General features: G+C 41.9%; 1 protein-coding gene across 1 annotated transcript; it reads left to right on the top strand.

The window, feature by feature from the left end:
• The first annotated feature begins 6,863 nt into the window (after window positions 1-6,863).
• Window positions 6,864-15,263, top strand: LOC126004279 (alpha-1-antitrypsin-like). The gene is made up of 4 exons (XM_049770739.1): window positions 6,864-7,623; window positions 11,489-11,753; window positions 13,805-13,958; window positions 15,015-15,263. Exons 1-4 carry the CDS (start codon window positions 6,864-6,866, stop codon window positions 15,261-15,263), a joined length of 1,428 nt encoding a protein of 475 aa, XP_049626696.1.
• The last annotated feature ends 2,245 nt before the right edge of the window (window positions 15,264-17,508 follow it).

Genomic DNA, 17,508 nt, shown 5'->3' with positions numbered 1-17,508 from the left:
ATTCCAATACCATGCTGTTTTGATAACTGTTGCTTTGTAGTACAGTTTAAAGTTGGGAAAAGTAATTCCTCCCATATTCTTTTTCCCAATGATTGCTTTAGCTATTCGAGGGTGTTTATTGTTCCAAATGAATTTCAAAAGTGTCTGATCCACTTCTTTGAAGAATGTCATGGGTATCTTTAGAGGGATGGCATTAAATCTGTATAATGCCTTGGGGAGTATTGACATTTTGATGATGTTAAAACTTCTCAATGGGCCTTCTGATGAGAGTTCTTTTTTCACCTTTAATCTTTGGTCAGTCATCCACACTGAGGGAAAGGATTCTCAGGGAGCCTTGACTATTAGTGAGAGGTTCATATTTAGGTGAAAAAAATGTTTGTTTTTAGGTATAAGAAATATCGCTTTCACTTATCAGAAATGTTGATCACAATATGGAAGGTGATCAACATTTCTGATAAGTGAAAGCGATATTTCTTATACCTAAAAACAAACATTTTTTTCACCTAAATATGAACCTCTCACTAATAGTCAAGGCTCCCTGAGAATCCTTTCCCTCAGTGTGGATGACTGACCAAAGATTAAAGGTGAAAAAAGAACTCTCATCAGAAGGCCCATTGAGAAGTTTTTCCCTCAGTGTGGATGGTTGTTCAAGATTTCTGTTAGCGAAAGTGACATTCTGCATGCTTTGTAATGAACATTTAATTGATCTAAATATGAGTCTCCATTCTTCTGTATTAAGTGTGTATATAGTTGAACTTTTACTTTCCTAACGTAAGGATTTTCTACAGGCAAGTATAGAATTGAATAAATTTCTCTTTACCTGGGAAACTCGATACCAAAAACAACATTTTTTTTTCCTTTTTGTCTTTGAAATGCCCTCTTTCATATATTTTATCTTTTATTGCTTCTTCTAAAAATCAGACCTTACGAAGTTATTTTTAATAAATCCCTATATCTAAAAATCTGTTTCCCAGGAAAAGGAAATTTAATAGCGAAACTTAGCTTCTTGCTAATCCCTTACTTTATATCGGTAATGACACCTAGGGCCTGGCCAAAGAGAAACGACTTAGAGATGTTAAAACTTACTTTCCTCCTATCCTCTGGGCTCTTAATTGAAATGTATCTATTCAAAGGTCTGCAAACTACGAAGAGCCAAGTGAATTGTTTTGAAGATTAGTGTATATTGATAAACTTTTTTTAACAAGAGATATGCAAAGAAACAAAATGTGAGCATTCTTTTTATACCTGTGACTGCCAATATGCCCCATTTATACCCCTGGTTTTGACATTAAAGATTAGAATGCTGTTCTCCCACATATTTCCTGTGGTCTCTGATTTTCTTCATATTTTTGCAAGGTGCTGTTTTTGCCACCCACTATACTAGAAGAAATGCAAAAAAATTCTCTAATGTAACTGGACCAAAGCTAGCTGTAGCATATAGTGAAATAGTGGAATATTTTGGGGGTGCCTGTTATTTACCTGCAAAGAATGTTCAATTTCTACCACTTTCATGCTTGTGAACAAGACACTGGCTCTATTCTTGTCTTATCAGCATAATACCAATAAAGTTCCCTCATGGGGTTGTTTTAGCTTATAGTACACACTGCTATGTTTGCATACATTTCTGTCATTATTACTACTAGTACTGTACTGATTATTTGTCTTCAGGCATTCATATATGAAAACAAAGTATTTTTCGTGTCTTAAAGAGGTTCAAACAGGAGCAAAGAGAGATGAGCAAGCTGTAGGATTGCAGTGTAGTAGCTATGGGACCTGAGACCATGTGGTTACCAATTAGAAGTTGCTTGTAGGGATATCCTTTACCCCTCTGCCCATCTATTAAGACCCAGACTAAATCCATATGTTTAGAGGAGCCTATGCTGATTATAAAAGCCTTTCTCTGTCTAATAACCTACTTAGTTAACTCTGAATTATTTTTGTTAGTTCATCATGAACTCTGTCAATACTGTGTCCTTTTAGTCAATTGACGTTTCCGGTTCAGAGCTTCCTATACAACACCATCTATTCCAGAGTCTTTACTTGTGGAGACAATAGGTATGTTTTAAAGGCAATGAGAAAATGGATATAAATTCTCCCCAAATGCCTACCCAGAGTTAAGCCTATATCAAATGTTTTATAAATAAATAGACAAATGAACAGAGAATGGATGGATGAGGGGCTGAATGGAGTAGATGGATGGAAAGAAGGAAAAAGCGATTGAAGACATGAACAGATATGAGGATGGATGTGTGGACAGATAAATAGATGGCTGCTGGATGAATAGATGGATGAATGGATGGATGGATAAAAATGTGTGAGTGGGCATATTAGGAATTAGTTTCCCCCACAGAACTTGGGACCTATTCTTCTCAATCATTCTATTAGTTCTATGAGGTCATTGGCATTACCATTTTAGTAGCTAAGGTTCTTTAGTTCCACATGCCCCAGTGGATTGGAAAAATTTCCTGAGCAGAGTATTTCTATATCCTCAGGATTTCACCTGAGGCATTGCTTGCATTTATCTGAGAAGGTATTTCTTACTCACTGGTCATCAGACTTGTTGTTGATGTTGGCTACTCTTTCTACTCCTCATATCAGGTCATCTTCCCACAGAAGCAAATCTTGAAGGTTCTGTAGGCATAACAAACTCGTAGCACGTTGAATGTGAGTAAAGATTCTCTTCTAGTTTCATATTTCTTGCCATGTTTTTTTTGTTGTTGTTGTTCTTGTTGTTGTGTGTTTTTTTGTTTTTGACCACTCTTGGTGATGCTCAAGGGTTGCTCCTGACTATACAATTAAAAATTGCTCCTGGCTTGAGGGACCATATGGGATACCAAGGATCAAATCGAGGTCCATCCTGAGTCAGCCACGAGCAAGGAGTTTTCCCTACCTCTGCGCTATCACTGCCCCCCCCCACCATATTCTTTCTTTGTGGGGGATCACTCCCAGCAGTGCTCAGGGGCTACTCCTGCCTCTCTGGTCAGAAATCACTCTTGGCAGGCTCAGGGGACCATATAGGATGCCGGGATTCGAACCACCATCCTCTACATGCAAGGCAAATGCCTTACCTCCATGCTATCTCTCCAGTCCCTCATGTTTTTTTTTTAATAGTGAGTTGTCTTCTTTCTCTGACTAGCTGAGGACTAAGCTTCCACAATGAGGAAGACAGCCAAAATCAGAGCTTCTTTTAACCTTGATGAGCACTCCACAGCAAGTACCTACATGGCCATACCACAAAGGGTCTTATTGCTGGTTCATCTTATTCTGAAGTAAAGAGTCAAGTATGGAAAAGATTGGCAACTTGAAATTGAGTCAGGGGTTTTCATGGACCACCTGTAGACCTTTTGTGAGCCAACCTCAGGTTTCACTGGGGTTGGTTATAAGAATTAAATATAATATCACTCATAATCCCTTCATTATTTAAAAGATGAGAGTTTGAGAAAAAAGGCCATACAGAAAAACTTGGAAAAGATTAAGAGATTAAAATAGGAAAAAATCTAATGAGACAGAGTCCCACAGCAGGTGGTAAAGGAATGGTGAGGTGTCCGACCCTGCTCTCTATCTGATCGTGCAACAGGAAACCTTACTCGTTTGATCAACTTCCCCCAGAACCAGTAGCATACTCAGAGGTGGGAAATGCATCAACCGGTGCACACAAAAATACAATAGAATATAAGTCTAATAGGAAAGTCCAAAGATTACCATCTTTGGGGATGTATCAAGAAATTAATTATTAGAAAGTTGACTCTTATCCTGAGAATAATAGATTCATTTCCCCAAAGATAAATGTTTTCAAATGAATGTTTTTCATTAAAATACTATTTGATTTTTTATTTTGGTAAATTGATCTTAGGTTCCTCTGGTGGAGCTAACTCACAACAATAGATGATAGATTTCCAAAAAGAAATAAAACTATTTTTCCTCACAAAATACCTAATATTTTTCAGTCACAATAACTAAAAGTGTTTTACTGGCAGGAAAATATAGGCAAGTATGTGCCTGGAATAATACAAAATGCCCTTAAAATTATGTGATAATTGGATGCTTATATCAATGGCTTTTTGAATGCATGAAGAAAGTTTGGTTTAATCCATAAATACTATTAGTTCAATACATTGTCCACGGGAGGCAAGAAAGTCTTATTCCTTCTTTCTTTCCTTTTCTTCCGTCCCTTTTCTCATCTTATTTCCTTCCTTCCTTTCCTTCCCACAGCCCTTCCCTTTCCTTCCTTTCTTCCGCCTACCTTCCCTCCTTTCTTCCTTTCTTTATGTCCTTTCTGCTCTTCTTTCTTTTCTTATTCCTTCATTTGATTCCTCCCCCTCTCCGTCCCTCACTCCCTTCCTTCCTTCCACCCTTTCTTTCTTCTTTCTACCACCCTTTCTTCCTTCCACCCTTCCTTTCTTCTTTCCATCACCCTTCCTTTCTTTTTCCTTCTTTCCATCACCCTTCCTTCCTTCTCCCTTCCTTCCTTCCTTCCTTCCTTCCTTCCTTCCTTCCTTCCTTCCTTCCTTCCTTCCTTCCTTCCTTCCTTCCTTCCTTCCTTCCTTCTTTCCTTCCTTCCTTCCTTAACACTCAGCTGTGTTCAGCACTTACTCCTGATTCTGTGCTAGGGATTCTGTCCAGAGCTAAAGTATCATCTGGGAAGTCCAAGATTGAATCCGGGTCAGCTACATGAAAGGAGAGCACCTTGCTCATTATACTATTGCTCCAATTTAGTCCCTACTTCTATTTATTACTTCACACCAAAATTCCAAACAGATCAAAGTGCTAGTATAAAAAAAGTTAAATACTACAAGAAACATGGCACATTTGATTTTTATAGTCTTGGGATTGAGAACTTTTTTTGTGTGTGTGGCTTTGGTGAACCATATGGGACTCTGGAGGATCGAATCGTGGTCCATCCTAGGCTTGTGCTTGCCAGGCAGACGCCTTATGGCTTGCTCCACTGCTCCAGTCCCAGGATTGAGAAAATTTTTATCTAACAGGGTTTGGCAAGTCACAATTTGAATGTTTTAAATCTTTCTGATGAGAAGTGAAATAGCAAACTTTAAAAGACAAATGATGGATCAGAGAAAATATTTCATATATGTTATATACCTATATTCCCAACATATTTAATAAGAATTTCCTAAAACTTGGGCCAGAGAAATTATGGATAATGTGACTGCATAGTATGCAATTGACCCAGGTTCAATCCCCGGCATTATATAAGACCATCCTGAACTCCACTAAGAGTAATTCTTGAGCACAGAGCTGGGAATAATCCCTGAGCACTAGTGAGTGTGTCCCCCACCCACTAAATTTTTTCTTGCTGCCTAATTAAAATGTGACAAAAAGATAGAATAACAATAGAAAAGAATAAAAAGTCTATTTTCATCTGTTAAATACTAATAATTAAGATGATGCCAATATCCAATTACAGGAAGAAAGTGGGAAACAGGCAATTTCACCCAGAGTTTGCAGAAGCATGATTAGCATGGATTTTTTAGAAAGCAAATTTGCAAAGTCTAGAGAATTTGCATGACAATTTGTAAATAGCCTTATAGGATTACACAGATGTTGATACATAACACACAAAGCTGTTGAAAATAGAAACATCCACAGAAAGATGTTTTTAATTTGCACAATACAACCTTTCAAATAAGGAAATGAAGGACTAGAGATTTCTAAAGGGACTGGAATGCATGGTTTTCTCCCAGGCATGCAAGAGACTTGGGTTTGATAGCCAGCATTCTGTGGGCCCCCTTAAGCAGTGCCAGGAGCAATCTTCTCCCACAGAACTGGGAAGTACCCCTGAGCACTTTGATATGTGGCCTCAAAACAAGTCCCAAAGTGAACAATGAAATGATACTACTGATAAAATGGCCAAGATCCTACTGATACAATGGCCAACTCTGCCTGTTATATATTATTAAATAAAAAAGTGGTAGATGAATTTAAAAATGTAATTCCACTTCATTTTGAAGTGTACATATCTAATGGTCTGTCAGCTACATTTCTGTGTAGATCTTTCCTCTTCATCTAAAGCAGGGGTCCTCAAACTTTTTGAACAGAAGCCATTTACCGTTCCTCACACCACAGGAGAGCCAGACAATACTTAAACACTATAAAAAAATTCTTATGAACATTGCACAGATCTTATTTTAAAGTAAAAAAAAAACAAATTCAATATTTTAAATGAAGAACAAGTAAAGTTATGAGGAGGAGTAGAAAGACAGAGAAATGTAGAAGGGGTCGGACAGTATAGTGCACATTCCACACAAACAAAGTGCCAGCAGGGAAGAGAGCAGCTAAGCAGGACAGGCAGTGGTGGCAAACACATCCTATAGGTTTGAGGACCCTGAATCTGAATCTGAATCCAAAACATTATAAACCAATATATGAATCAAAGTTCAACAAATGAATCAAAATGATCATGTCTGCAGAGCAAGATGTAAGAGAACAGAAAGTTAAATTTTTATTTTATGTTGCAGCGATAGTTTCATTAAGTCACATATTTATAATGGATTATTTCTCCCATTATAACTAAAATCTAAGGAAAACTCAAGGGGTGAGGTCAGGACTGTTTCATGTCTCCTCATCTCTAGTCACCTATTGTGTTTGGCTGTGCTGTTCCCCTACCAAGCGTGACACCATTCACTGCATCAGGGATTTTCATCTCTAGCTACATGGGAATCATTACTGGTGAAACAGTTGAGCATGCAACAGCATCAGGATGAATGAACTCCATGTTCCTGAGCTGTGTCCTTAAAGACCCCTCTCCAGATGACCCTGGGGCCTCAATAGACAAGAGCCACCAGAAGTGCTCTGGGTGATAGTACCTTGCTCTGCCAGATATTGACAACACTCTGTGTTCACCTAGGATGGAACTTCGTCCTTTCTTCTTTGGGCTGCTGATGACCAGTATGGGACTTGAAGTTTATGGTCAATGGATGCCTGTCCAGGAAAACCTTTCAACTCCAAAGATTATAGAGCCTCAGATGTCATCAGATCCAGGGGTTTTAAAAATTCGCAATGATGAGAGAAATCAGCCGAAACAGTTTTATCCCCCCAAAATAAGGCTTTCACCAACTCCGAGCATTCTACCATCTTCATCACTTGATATTTTCGCCACGAAGCACAAAACCATCTTCCAAAATCTCCAATTATCCTTTGGCCTATATAGAGAGTTAATGAACATCAACCGAGACAAGAATTTCATGTTCTCCCCACCAACCTTCTCCCTTGCCCTCACTATGCTGGGTCTCCAGGCATGCCCACAAACTCGAAAAAAGGTCCTGAATGGTTTGGGTTTGTCATCCTGGGTGATCTCTGAAGCCCCAAGTTATAGGGACCATTACAACCTTGGTAAGTACCTTCAAAGCCAACTACCATCCTCTGAAGGATGCCAGTCAGAAGTATACAGCATGGTGGTTGGAAATCAGCCTGATGAGCAGTTGCAAGACAAGTTTGTTAACATGGCCTGGAATAGTTATCATACCGAAGTTATAGTCAGACCCCCCATCCTACCCCAGATATCCGAACTCCAGACCAGTGCCTTGAAGAAGAGGAAAACTCAAGACGAAATAGTATCGTTTGTGAAAAGAAATACTTTTGTTATATATAGTGACATTTCCTTTAAAGGTAAGTACCACTGTCAAGATTATTTAAAGGGGTTCCATCCCACTTTGTTTCAAAGATAATCAATTTATCATTTTTCCTAGATAGCCAAATCCAAACAAGCCTCTCCCCTTAGGCTAGGTTATACTGTTATACTAGAACTCCTTCACCATCACTTGTCCTTTCACTCCTCACTTCCATCCTTTATTTTCTAGTACCTTTTCTTTCATCTCCCCTCTAGACACAGCTCTCTTGTTCCCACAGTCACAGCTCAAGGAAGTTCATTAGTGAAAACCACATTACTTAAGAGGCATGCAACAGAAAGAACATGTAGGATCCTTCCAATGGCACCAAAATACTTTACATCCTGTACATCCAAGGGAACAATTCAGGGTCACCCTCCTTGAATCTAGTTCTACCAAGCTAACCTAAACCCTCAACTAATCTTGATCAGCCCCTCCCTGAAACACACACCCCTGAAACTCCCCATTGAATGGGAGCCTTTGGGATCCCCTTGGTTTAGTCCATTTAACCTTCTTTCATAAAATTTTTCCCTTAAACAATCCTTTCATAGGCTCAGCATAACTTCTGATCTGCTTTAGGGGGAGAGTCTATTTCCCCCTTGCATAAAATCTACAAAATGCTTGTTTCATAAGTTTATCCTCAACATTTTTGGTCTTATTATTTAACTTTTTTTTAAACAAAGAAAGCTTACACCACTATTAACTAAGTTTATTTTGGGGGTGGGGACACAACAAGCAGTGTTCAGGGGTTACTGTGACTCTACACTATGAAATCACTCCTAGCTAGGTCAGGATGCTAGAGCTAAAACCTAAGATGGCCTTATATACTGCAAAATCCTACCCACTACCCACCTCCAAATTACTAAACTAAGCTATTGCTTCAACCCAAATGGTCTTAACTAGTCTTCCTCTTTCCATCTCACCCTCACTCATGTTCCACATGCAATATGATGTGACATTTCTAGAAGCTAAATTTGGCCACACAACACCAGAATTTAAACCTTTAACATACTGGAGAGATAGTACAACAGGTAGGGTACTTTCCTTGTACAAGGTCAACCCAGGTTTGATCTGTGGCAGCATATATTAAACACTAACAGGAGTGGTCCCTGAGCACAGAGCCAGGGGTATGCTCTGAGACCACTGTATGTAGCCAAAACAAACAAATGAGTAAATTTTTTTGTTTGTTTGTTTTTTGGATCACACCCGGCAATGCTCAGGGGTTATTCCTCACTCTACTCTCAGAAATTACCCCCAGCAGGCTCGGGGGACCATATGGGATGCTGGGATTTGAACCAATGACCTTCGCATGTAAGGCAAACGCCTTACCACTGTGTTATCTCTCCGGCCCCACAACTGAGTAAAATTTTAAGGATCCCCAACCAAATTGTAGAATTTAGTATAATGCTCTGGATCAGGGGTCCTCAAACTTTTTAAACGGGGCCAGTTCACTGTCCCTCAGACCATTTGAGGGTATGACTATAGTAAAAACAAAACTTATGAACGAATTCTTATGCACACTGCATATATCTTATGTTGCAATGAAGAAACAAAACAGATACAAATACAATATGTGGCCCACCGGCCATAGTTTGAGGACCACTGCTTAGGATGAATTTGACCAGGCCTTTAATGAATCTTTTTCCTGCTGAATTCTGGAGTTATATCTCTTATCACCCTCTCTATTCCTTGTTCATCCAGGAGACTAGTTAGAAAACAATGTTTGTTTCCTGACCTACATATTCCCTGAACCTATGAACCTTAACACAGGCCACTCCTTGGCTTCCTACCTCCTCTCTGTATAATGCTGACTGTGCCATATTTCATTTCTCACCTCAGTTGTAAAATAGTCACCACTGAGTGTCTCTTATAATTGTCTCCCCAACTAAACTTGTCAGATTTAGAAAGAAACAGAAAATAATGGAGAATAGTTATTTAAAATATCATTTGCTGTTTCTTCAAAATCCTAAATTCAAATGTAACTAGACATCCTTTCTTTTATGTAACATCTTGACCCACCCCACACGCATAGTAGGTAATAATGGGAAGAGATGGTTTGGGTCAGAATGGGCTGCATTTCAAGTACTTCTAGGATATGTGGATGAGAAGGTGACCAATAAGTACTGTGTGGGATGATCCATAGGAAGACAGATTTGGAACTCAAGTAAGAAGGGGTCCAAGCATGGATTGTTGGGAATCTTGAAAATACAGAAGGGCCAATGGATGGGCAAGCATGTGTTTCTTTTTACCGTGTTGCTGTGAGTTCTGTCATAATAAAAGTATTGCTGACAATTTCTGAAGTAACCTCTTACCTGGCCTCGTGCTTAGGCTCTTTTGTAGAGAAGCTCTTTGAAAAGAAGAAGTATCTGGCACTGTAAGGCTTCTAAATTCCAGTTTCATCCATGGATGCTTATGGCCCCAGCAACTGTTTTCTCTGGCTTCACCTCCTGTGCATTTCCTTCCATTTAGACTGCCTTCTCAGTGTTTCTTTAACTCACTGGGTCTCTCCCTATCACAAAGGCCTTCGCACATACTCAACTCTCTACCCTCTATTCTCTTTTTTTCCCATGCTTAGGAAGCCTCCATATGTAATGCCAACAACTTTCTTTCCCAGACCTTCCTTCCTTCCTCCTTCCTTCCTTCCTTCCTTCCTTCCTTCCTTCCTTCCTTCCTTCCTTCCTTCCTTCCTTCCTTCCTTCCTTCCTACCTTCCTTCCTTCCTTCCTTCTTTCCTTCCTTCCTTCCTTCCTTCCTTCTTCCTTCCTTCCTTCCTTTCTTTCTTTTTTCTTTTTCTTTATTTCTTTCTTTCTTCCTTGCTTCCTTTCTTTCTTTCTTCCTTTCTTCCTTTCTTCCTTTCTTTCTTTCTTCCTTCCTTCCTTCCTTTCTTTCTTCCTTCCTTCCTTTCTTTCTTTCTTTCTTTCTTTCTTTCTTCCTTTCTTCCTTTCTTTCTTTCTTCCTTTCTTCCTTTCTTTCTTTTCTTCTTTTCTTCCTTTCTTCCTTTCTTCTTTCTTTCTTTTCTTTCTTTCTTTCTTCCTTTCTTCCTTTCTTCCTTTCTTCCTTCCTTCCTTCCTTCCTTCCTTCCTTCCTTCCTTCCTTTCTTTTTTCTTTTTCTTTCTTTTTTCTTTTTCTTTCTTTCTTTCTTTCTTTCTTTCTTCTTTTTCTTTCTTTCTTCCTTTCTTCCTTTCTTCCTTCCTTCCTCCTTCCTTTCTTCCTTTCTTCCTTTCTTCCTTCCTTCCTTACTTTCTTCCTTTCTTCCTTCCTTCCTTCCTTCCTTTCTTTCTTTCTTTTTTCTTTCTTTCTTTCTTTCTTTCATTCTTTCTTTCTTTCTTTCTTTCTTTATTTCTTTCTTTCTTTCTTTTTTCTTTCTTTTTTTTTTTTCTTCTTTCTTTCTTTCTTTCTTTCTCTCTCTTTCTCTCTCTTTCTTTCTTTCTCTTTCTTTCTTTTTTTCTTTCTTTCTTTCTTTCTTTCTTTCTTTCTTTCTTTCTTTCTTTCTTTCTTTCTTTCTTTCTTTCTTTCTTTCTTTCTTTCTTTCTTTCTTTCTTTCTTTCTTTCTTTCTTTCTTCTTCTCTCTATTAACTGTCTCTCTGTCTCTCTCTTTAGCATTTATCACTATCTAATATTTCTTCAATAGATCAAGTTACTGATTTCCCTTGGTCTGTAGATCCCTATAGACAAGGACAGGATTACAACATCCAAGTGAGGCACAGCTGCTAGTATGGGGCTGTATCCCCTAAAATAGCTCCAGAATAAATGATCGATCTGTCTCTCAAAGGGTTGTTTCTCTCAAAGAGATAAATCAGTCTCTTAAAAGTTCCTTTGAAAGGCATGCTGGCAATGACTTCTCCTACCTTCCATCTCACTCTTCAGGGCAATGGACAAATTTCTTTGAGAAGAATCTCACAATGCCCTTCCGGGTGATGAGTAACTTCCGGGTGGCTGTGCCTGCTATGCAGCATTTGGGCATGTTCCGTCTCCAGTACTGTGCCCCACTGAAGAGTTACGTCCTTCAGCTGCCTTACACCTGCAACAGCACTAGTTACTTCATCATGCCCGAAGATCGGGGCAACAGGGCAACAGAAAATATTCCATTGTCTACATATATTAAAGATTGGACTCAGCCTTTTCCACCAAGGTAATAGTCTAGCTCTCTCCTTTCCTGCAGGCAATAAGACCATCTCACATCTCATAACTCCCCCACCCAGTACTCCTGAACCCTGGTCTCTGGGCCCCTGACAAGAAAACTGGGACTAGATGATACCATACAGGTTTAGTCAGGTCCCAACTCCACAACCCTGCAAGAACAGCCTTGTAGCTCTTCCATTACCACGAAATCATCCTGGTCTACCGCTGGGGTGGCCTTATACCTTTCTTGGTGAGGGAGGAGGATGTTGATAATTTGATTTAGAAAGTCAAACTCTCCAAGAACTGAGAAACAAAGAAATTTCTACCTTAGCTTTGGGTCTTTGATCACAGTCCACATGTGTGCATCATACCTGTAAACAAATATTTGATTCACTGAGTGGGCCACCCACCCATCTTTCCAGCTCAGATACCAACGCATCCGGAATGACATCCTCCTGTGCAGGAGGAGTGGGGATCACAGGCTAGGTCCCTTCTTTCTGCCCTGGCATTTTTGTTTTGTTTTAGCACAATACCTGGCAATGCTCAGGGCTTACTCCTGTCTTTGCACTCAGAAATCCTTCCGGGTAGGACAAGAGGAACCATATCGGATGCTGGAATCAAACCCATGTTGACCATAATCAAGGTCAATGCTCTCCTTGCTATACCTATCTCCAGCCCCTCTATCTGACCTTTGAACACTGATCTAGCTATCATGAACTATTTGAGGTCTCTGCTAGTAGGAACGTGCTCTGCTGCAGTTTTATTTTGTTTTCTGGTGCACTCTGGGCTGACTCCTAGCTCTGTGCTGAGGAATTATTCCTAGCAAGCTTGGAAAGTCAGAAGGGGGACCAGGGATTAAACCGGGTTGGCCACATGAAAGGCACATGCCCCAAACACTGTGCAATCACTCTGGCCCCTCAAGTGTGATTTTCAACTTTTTTATAAAGACCATACACTGCCAGCCACAGCTCCAGGGACCATCAGTTCTATTCCTACAGAGGTCTGTCCCATATAGACCTGCTGACTCAGAAAATTTTTTCTGATATCTCAGAGAATTCAAGGCCCATTTTTTGGGACATTCTGGCACAGTCCCAGGATTCCCAGTGTTCCCCAGCATTACGGGTCATCAAGAAGCACTTTGTTGCCCAGAGATCTTCTCTGCACAAATGGCACTCTTCTCAGTTTCACAATTTCAATGAGCTCTGGGGGCATGGGTGTCCTGGGGGGGTATCCTGTCCATATGGGATATTTTGTGGTATCACTGGGTTCCAGTCAGAAAAACCTTCTTCCTGCCATTTGTGACAACCAAAAGCATCCCTAGCTATGGATCAATGGCTCCTGAGGAGATTGTGTCACTGCTGTTCCAGACCACACACCTACTGTACTCAGGTGTGAACTCTGGCCTGGTTCTAGCTGTGTCCCTTTCCAGGTTCTTGTCACCATTTGCAGCCTGTCAAATTGCAAGAAGAAAGGAGCTCAGTGTTCAGCTGGACATAATTTTCACACTCTTGAATGTCTTTTTTTTTTGGAACAATCAGTCCTTTTGTTAGGAGCACAGAACTAGAGCCCAGGGCTGGCTGCTCATAAAAACCCCCCCACCCGGGGCCTTTGAGGTGCAGACATAGGAAGAAGAGGGCCAAAGGGGAAACAGGAGACATTGATCCTCAGCTCCAATTAGGGGCCTATCCACAGTGTAGAAAATATGGCCCTCAAGAAAGCAATACTCAAGGTTCTGTTTCTGAGGGCCCATGGTGACCACATTCAGCCTGTGTGGCCAGGCAAAGACCGTGAGTGGGATCTTGACTCTCTTGGAACCACATGCCTTGGGGAGATATATGGGGTGTCTTGGGGAGCCCTAGGAGAGCCCTCAGCCTCTCTGAGGTTGCATATCAGAAAATACATTGTGTGTAGTTCCTACACTAGGAGGAGGATGGGCACAGAGACAGCTGCCTGCTGAAGGCTCTGCTCAGCTCAGTCAAGTGCAGAGGTGACCCCTGGGGTCAGGCATGTTAGAAATCAGAGGTCACTCTTTCTACATTTTCCTCTTCTTTCCTGGAGTAGCCTGTGGAAGCTGCACATCCCCAAATTCACTGTCTCTGGAAACAATATCCTGGAGAAAGTACTGCCCAAGCTGGGCTTCTCGGACATCTTTAGCCCCAGCGAAGCAGGCATCAAGGGCATTTTCGTGAAAGACCAGAGCTACAGCATTGAGGAGGTGAGTGACTGGGCCTGGCTCCCAGCCATTTTCTATTATTCACCACCTTTCACCACTGACTAGGGTCTCCCAGCAATGCCATTCCCCCTGACCAACCTAAGGGTACATGGAACCCTGACCATAAAGGGCCCCCTCCACCCGATCTGAGGCAAAAATCAAAGATGGAAACAGTGGTGTAGCCAGAGAGAGAGAGTTCACATGTTAAGACTCTTGCCTTGCTTGCAACTGGCCTGACTTCAAACCTTGTTACTCCATGTGGACCGCAGAGCTCTGCCATGTTGATTGACCCAAGCACAGAGCTAGGAATAAGCCATGAGTACTGATGGATGGGTGTCCAAAATCAAACATAGCCAAAGCTTGTTTCCAAAGGGGTAAAACAGTAATTGATAATTCTCACTGGTGATTCCAAATCAGGTAGGATGTGAGCTGAAGGGCTAAGGAAAATTGACCAATAGTCCTAGGTAGGGCAGATGAAGAAGAGGAAGGGAGTCTGTTGGTTACCTCCACTATAGGCTGGACAACTCTCCATATACACACATACATGCAGAAGGGTCTTGTCTCTTATCCTACGGTGCTGGGAATCAGTTTTGGGAGCTGGGACTGTAAATGGGGGGCTTATGTGGGGCTGAATCTCGGTTTTGTTGAGATCAGGCTATGGCAGCATAGACTAAGGTAGAAGAAAGCAACTGCAACCATTTGAAAGCAAGGCCATGGAATAGAAAGGAGGATTGGATCTTAGAGGCACTTCTGAGATGGAAACCCCTGAACCTGTGTGTCTAGCTTAGAGGTACTGGGAGGGGGAAAAGGAAGAAGTGAAGTGAATAGGAATCTCTGAGAATCCAGGAGAGAAATAGAGCAAGACCACTGACGTGGCCCATTAATATCCATTAACACTGGAGAGGGGGGCACAAAGGAAACATTCCCTTCCCAGTGGGAGAGTCCATTGGGGAGAATGAGCACCCCTTATCCCTTGTTGATGAGGACCTGGAGTGTTCCAGGGCCCCATGCAGCCTCTGGTCTGGACTGAAACCACCTACCCCATGCTGGCCTCCCCAGCTGCCTTCAGAGCTCTGTGGGCCTCAGGAGGTGGCTAGAACCTCACAGCTTGGCTCCCTACAGATCAATCACAGTGCAGAACTGATTGTGGATGAGAAAGGAGTCAAAAATAAGAAGAAGTATCAAACAGAATACATGCCCCGCGTCCGGACATTCTATTTCAACAGACCCTTCGTGATAGTCATTCTGACCCAACACAATGAAGTCATCATCATGGGGAGAGTTATGAATCCTATGAAAAATACTTAGATGACAAGAATAAGGGCCACTGCTTGGAGTGCTGGAAGGATAGTTCCAAGAGGAGCATTCGTTGGATTAACAATTGAGTCATCAGTACCCAGATAGCCACACACTCACAAGCATGGCTGCCAGTCTCACCATCATTGGCTACCAGCTGAAAGCCTCATTTCCTTCTGGACTTTTCCCTACACTTCCTATGACCTCTCATCCTTTGTTTGTAAGCTGGGTTTGTAAGAGAATTGGTTCAATAAAACACTAAATGGTTATCAATGGTTGGGGTGTGGCTGAGTGGGCAATCTTTGAGTTGCCAGGGAGTATGCGTTCATTGTGACCTAAAAACTGTGTGCAGGAAATGGGTGGGAGATGACCAGTGTTCTCATCACTGTCTGCTGAGAACCCTAGACCTGGGGTTGACCAGAAACCTGAGGGTCAAGAACTTTGCAGGAAGGACATGTGGGAAGCAGAACTGAAGACTAGGGGAAGACCTGAAGCAGTCCTGAATATATGCCAGGGGAAGCATGTGCCCACCTATCAAGCCCCTGTAAAGAAGGGCCTGGCTCTAAACCCCCACCTCGAGATTGCCACCAGAAGCATCTCCTTGTGGAAACTCTCCCTGGGAGAATCTTTAAATCAAAAATTAGGGTCCCTTCAACGTTTGGTCTTGTCAATCACCTGAGTTATCCTTTCCTCCCCCTACTCCCACCCAAGCAATGAAGGAGCAAAGGGATAGGTCCTGAGGAAAAGAGAGATAGAGAGAGACAGAAAGAGACAGAGAGACAGAGACAGAGACAGAGGCAGACAGACAGAGAGAGACAGAGAGAAATAGAGAGAATAGTCCCCAACTTCAGAACATACATGATAGGGGTGAGCATGATGACTGGGGGTTGAAGGAGAGAAGGTTGGTATCTGGGTGGTGAGTCCCCTCTTGCTATGAATAGAATGGGGCTTAGGAGCCCCACCAGTGATTTTGCATCAACCTGGTTAGGACAATGCAAAGGGTGCTGACAATATATGCCCCCAGCACCAGCAGTTTGGGGTGGGGGGCGTCTCCAGGGCTGACCTGTGCTGCTTGGGGAGACCATGTGGTGCCAGGAGTCAAATCTAGGTTGGGCACAAGTTAGGCTTTTGCCCCAATTGCTTTACTATCTCTTGGCCCCAGGGTGCCTGTACTTCTGGTGAGGTGGGTCACATGAGTTAAGAAACCATAGATCCATTGTAGGCAGAGAGGAAGGAGGATGGGGGTGGGACATCAGGGGGCTGGGAGGAAACTGCAGTACCTGTCAGTCATCCCATGGGGTCTGCCATTGCAATTCCAAGCCCCACATCTTCTGCACTTCTTCTTCCTTCTTCCAGCTCATTCATTGGAACCCAACTCAGCTTGCTTTCTGCCTATTGAGATACTGCAGTGAGGTTCCATTCCACAGCCTCTCTTCAGACACATTCATACTTCCACCCCTGTGAGGGAAGGGAACTCACTGGGAGACTTTTGACTACTGGGCCTTCAGTTACTTTAACTTTCTCCACTTTGTCACAAATGTTTGTAAAGTTGTCTATTCTGTCTCCCTACTTCGCCTCCAGGTCTGCTGGAGAAAAAAGGTGCCACTACAATTCACTTAGAATTTTCTATGGCTATCTTAGTAGATCTTCTCTATCTGCACAGATTACTCTGGACAAGAAAGAGTGTAAAGCGGTATGCATGACATCCCTCAATTAACAATACTGAAAACCACAGGGTTAAAGAGAAAAAAAAATGCCTGACCAGGCATGGGTGGGTGGGAGGGAAATGGGGGACACTGGTGTGGGAAGGTTGCACTGGTGAATGGTGGTGTACATTCTATGACTGAGAAACAACTATGAACATTTCTATAACCATGGTGCTTGAATAAATAAATTATATATAATGTACAATTACATACATACATAAATAAGAATCTCTCCTGGCAGGCTTTGGGGACCAGAGGATGCTGCGATCTAAAGTGATTGTATTAGCCAAACATTACACCTACTGTATTATCTCTCCAGTCTGTATTCTCTTATTTTTTCAATAAACCTTTGGCCACTTAAAAAAAAAAAAAAAGAGGGGCCGGGCGGTGGCGCTAAAGGTAAGGTGCCTGCCTTGCCTGCGCTAGCCTTGGACGGACCGCGGTTCGATCCCCCGGTGTCCCATATGGTCCCCCGAGCCAGGAGCAACTTCTGAGCGCATAGCCAGGAGTAACCCCTGAGCGTTACCGGGTGTGGCCCAAAAAAACCAAAA

Source organism: Suncus etruscus, chromosome 3 (assembly GCF_024139225.1).
Source record: "Suncus etruscus isolate mSunEtr1 chromosome 3, mSunEtr1.pri.cur, whole genome shotgun sequence".
In the NCBI taxonomy this organism is placed as follows: Eukaryota; Metazoa; Chordata; class Mammalia; order Eulipotyphla; family Soricidae; genus Suncus; species Suncus etruscus.
This window is presented reverse-complemented; position numbering and strand designations above follow the sequence as displayed.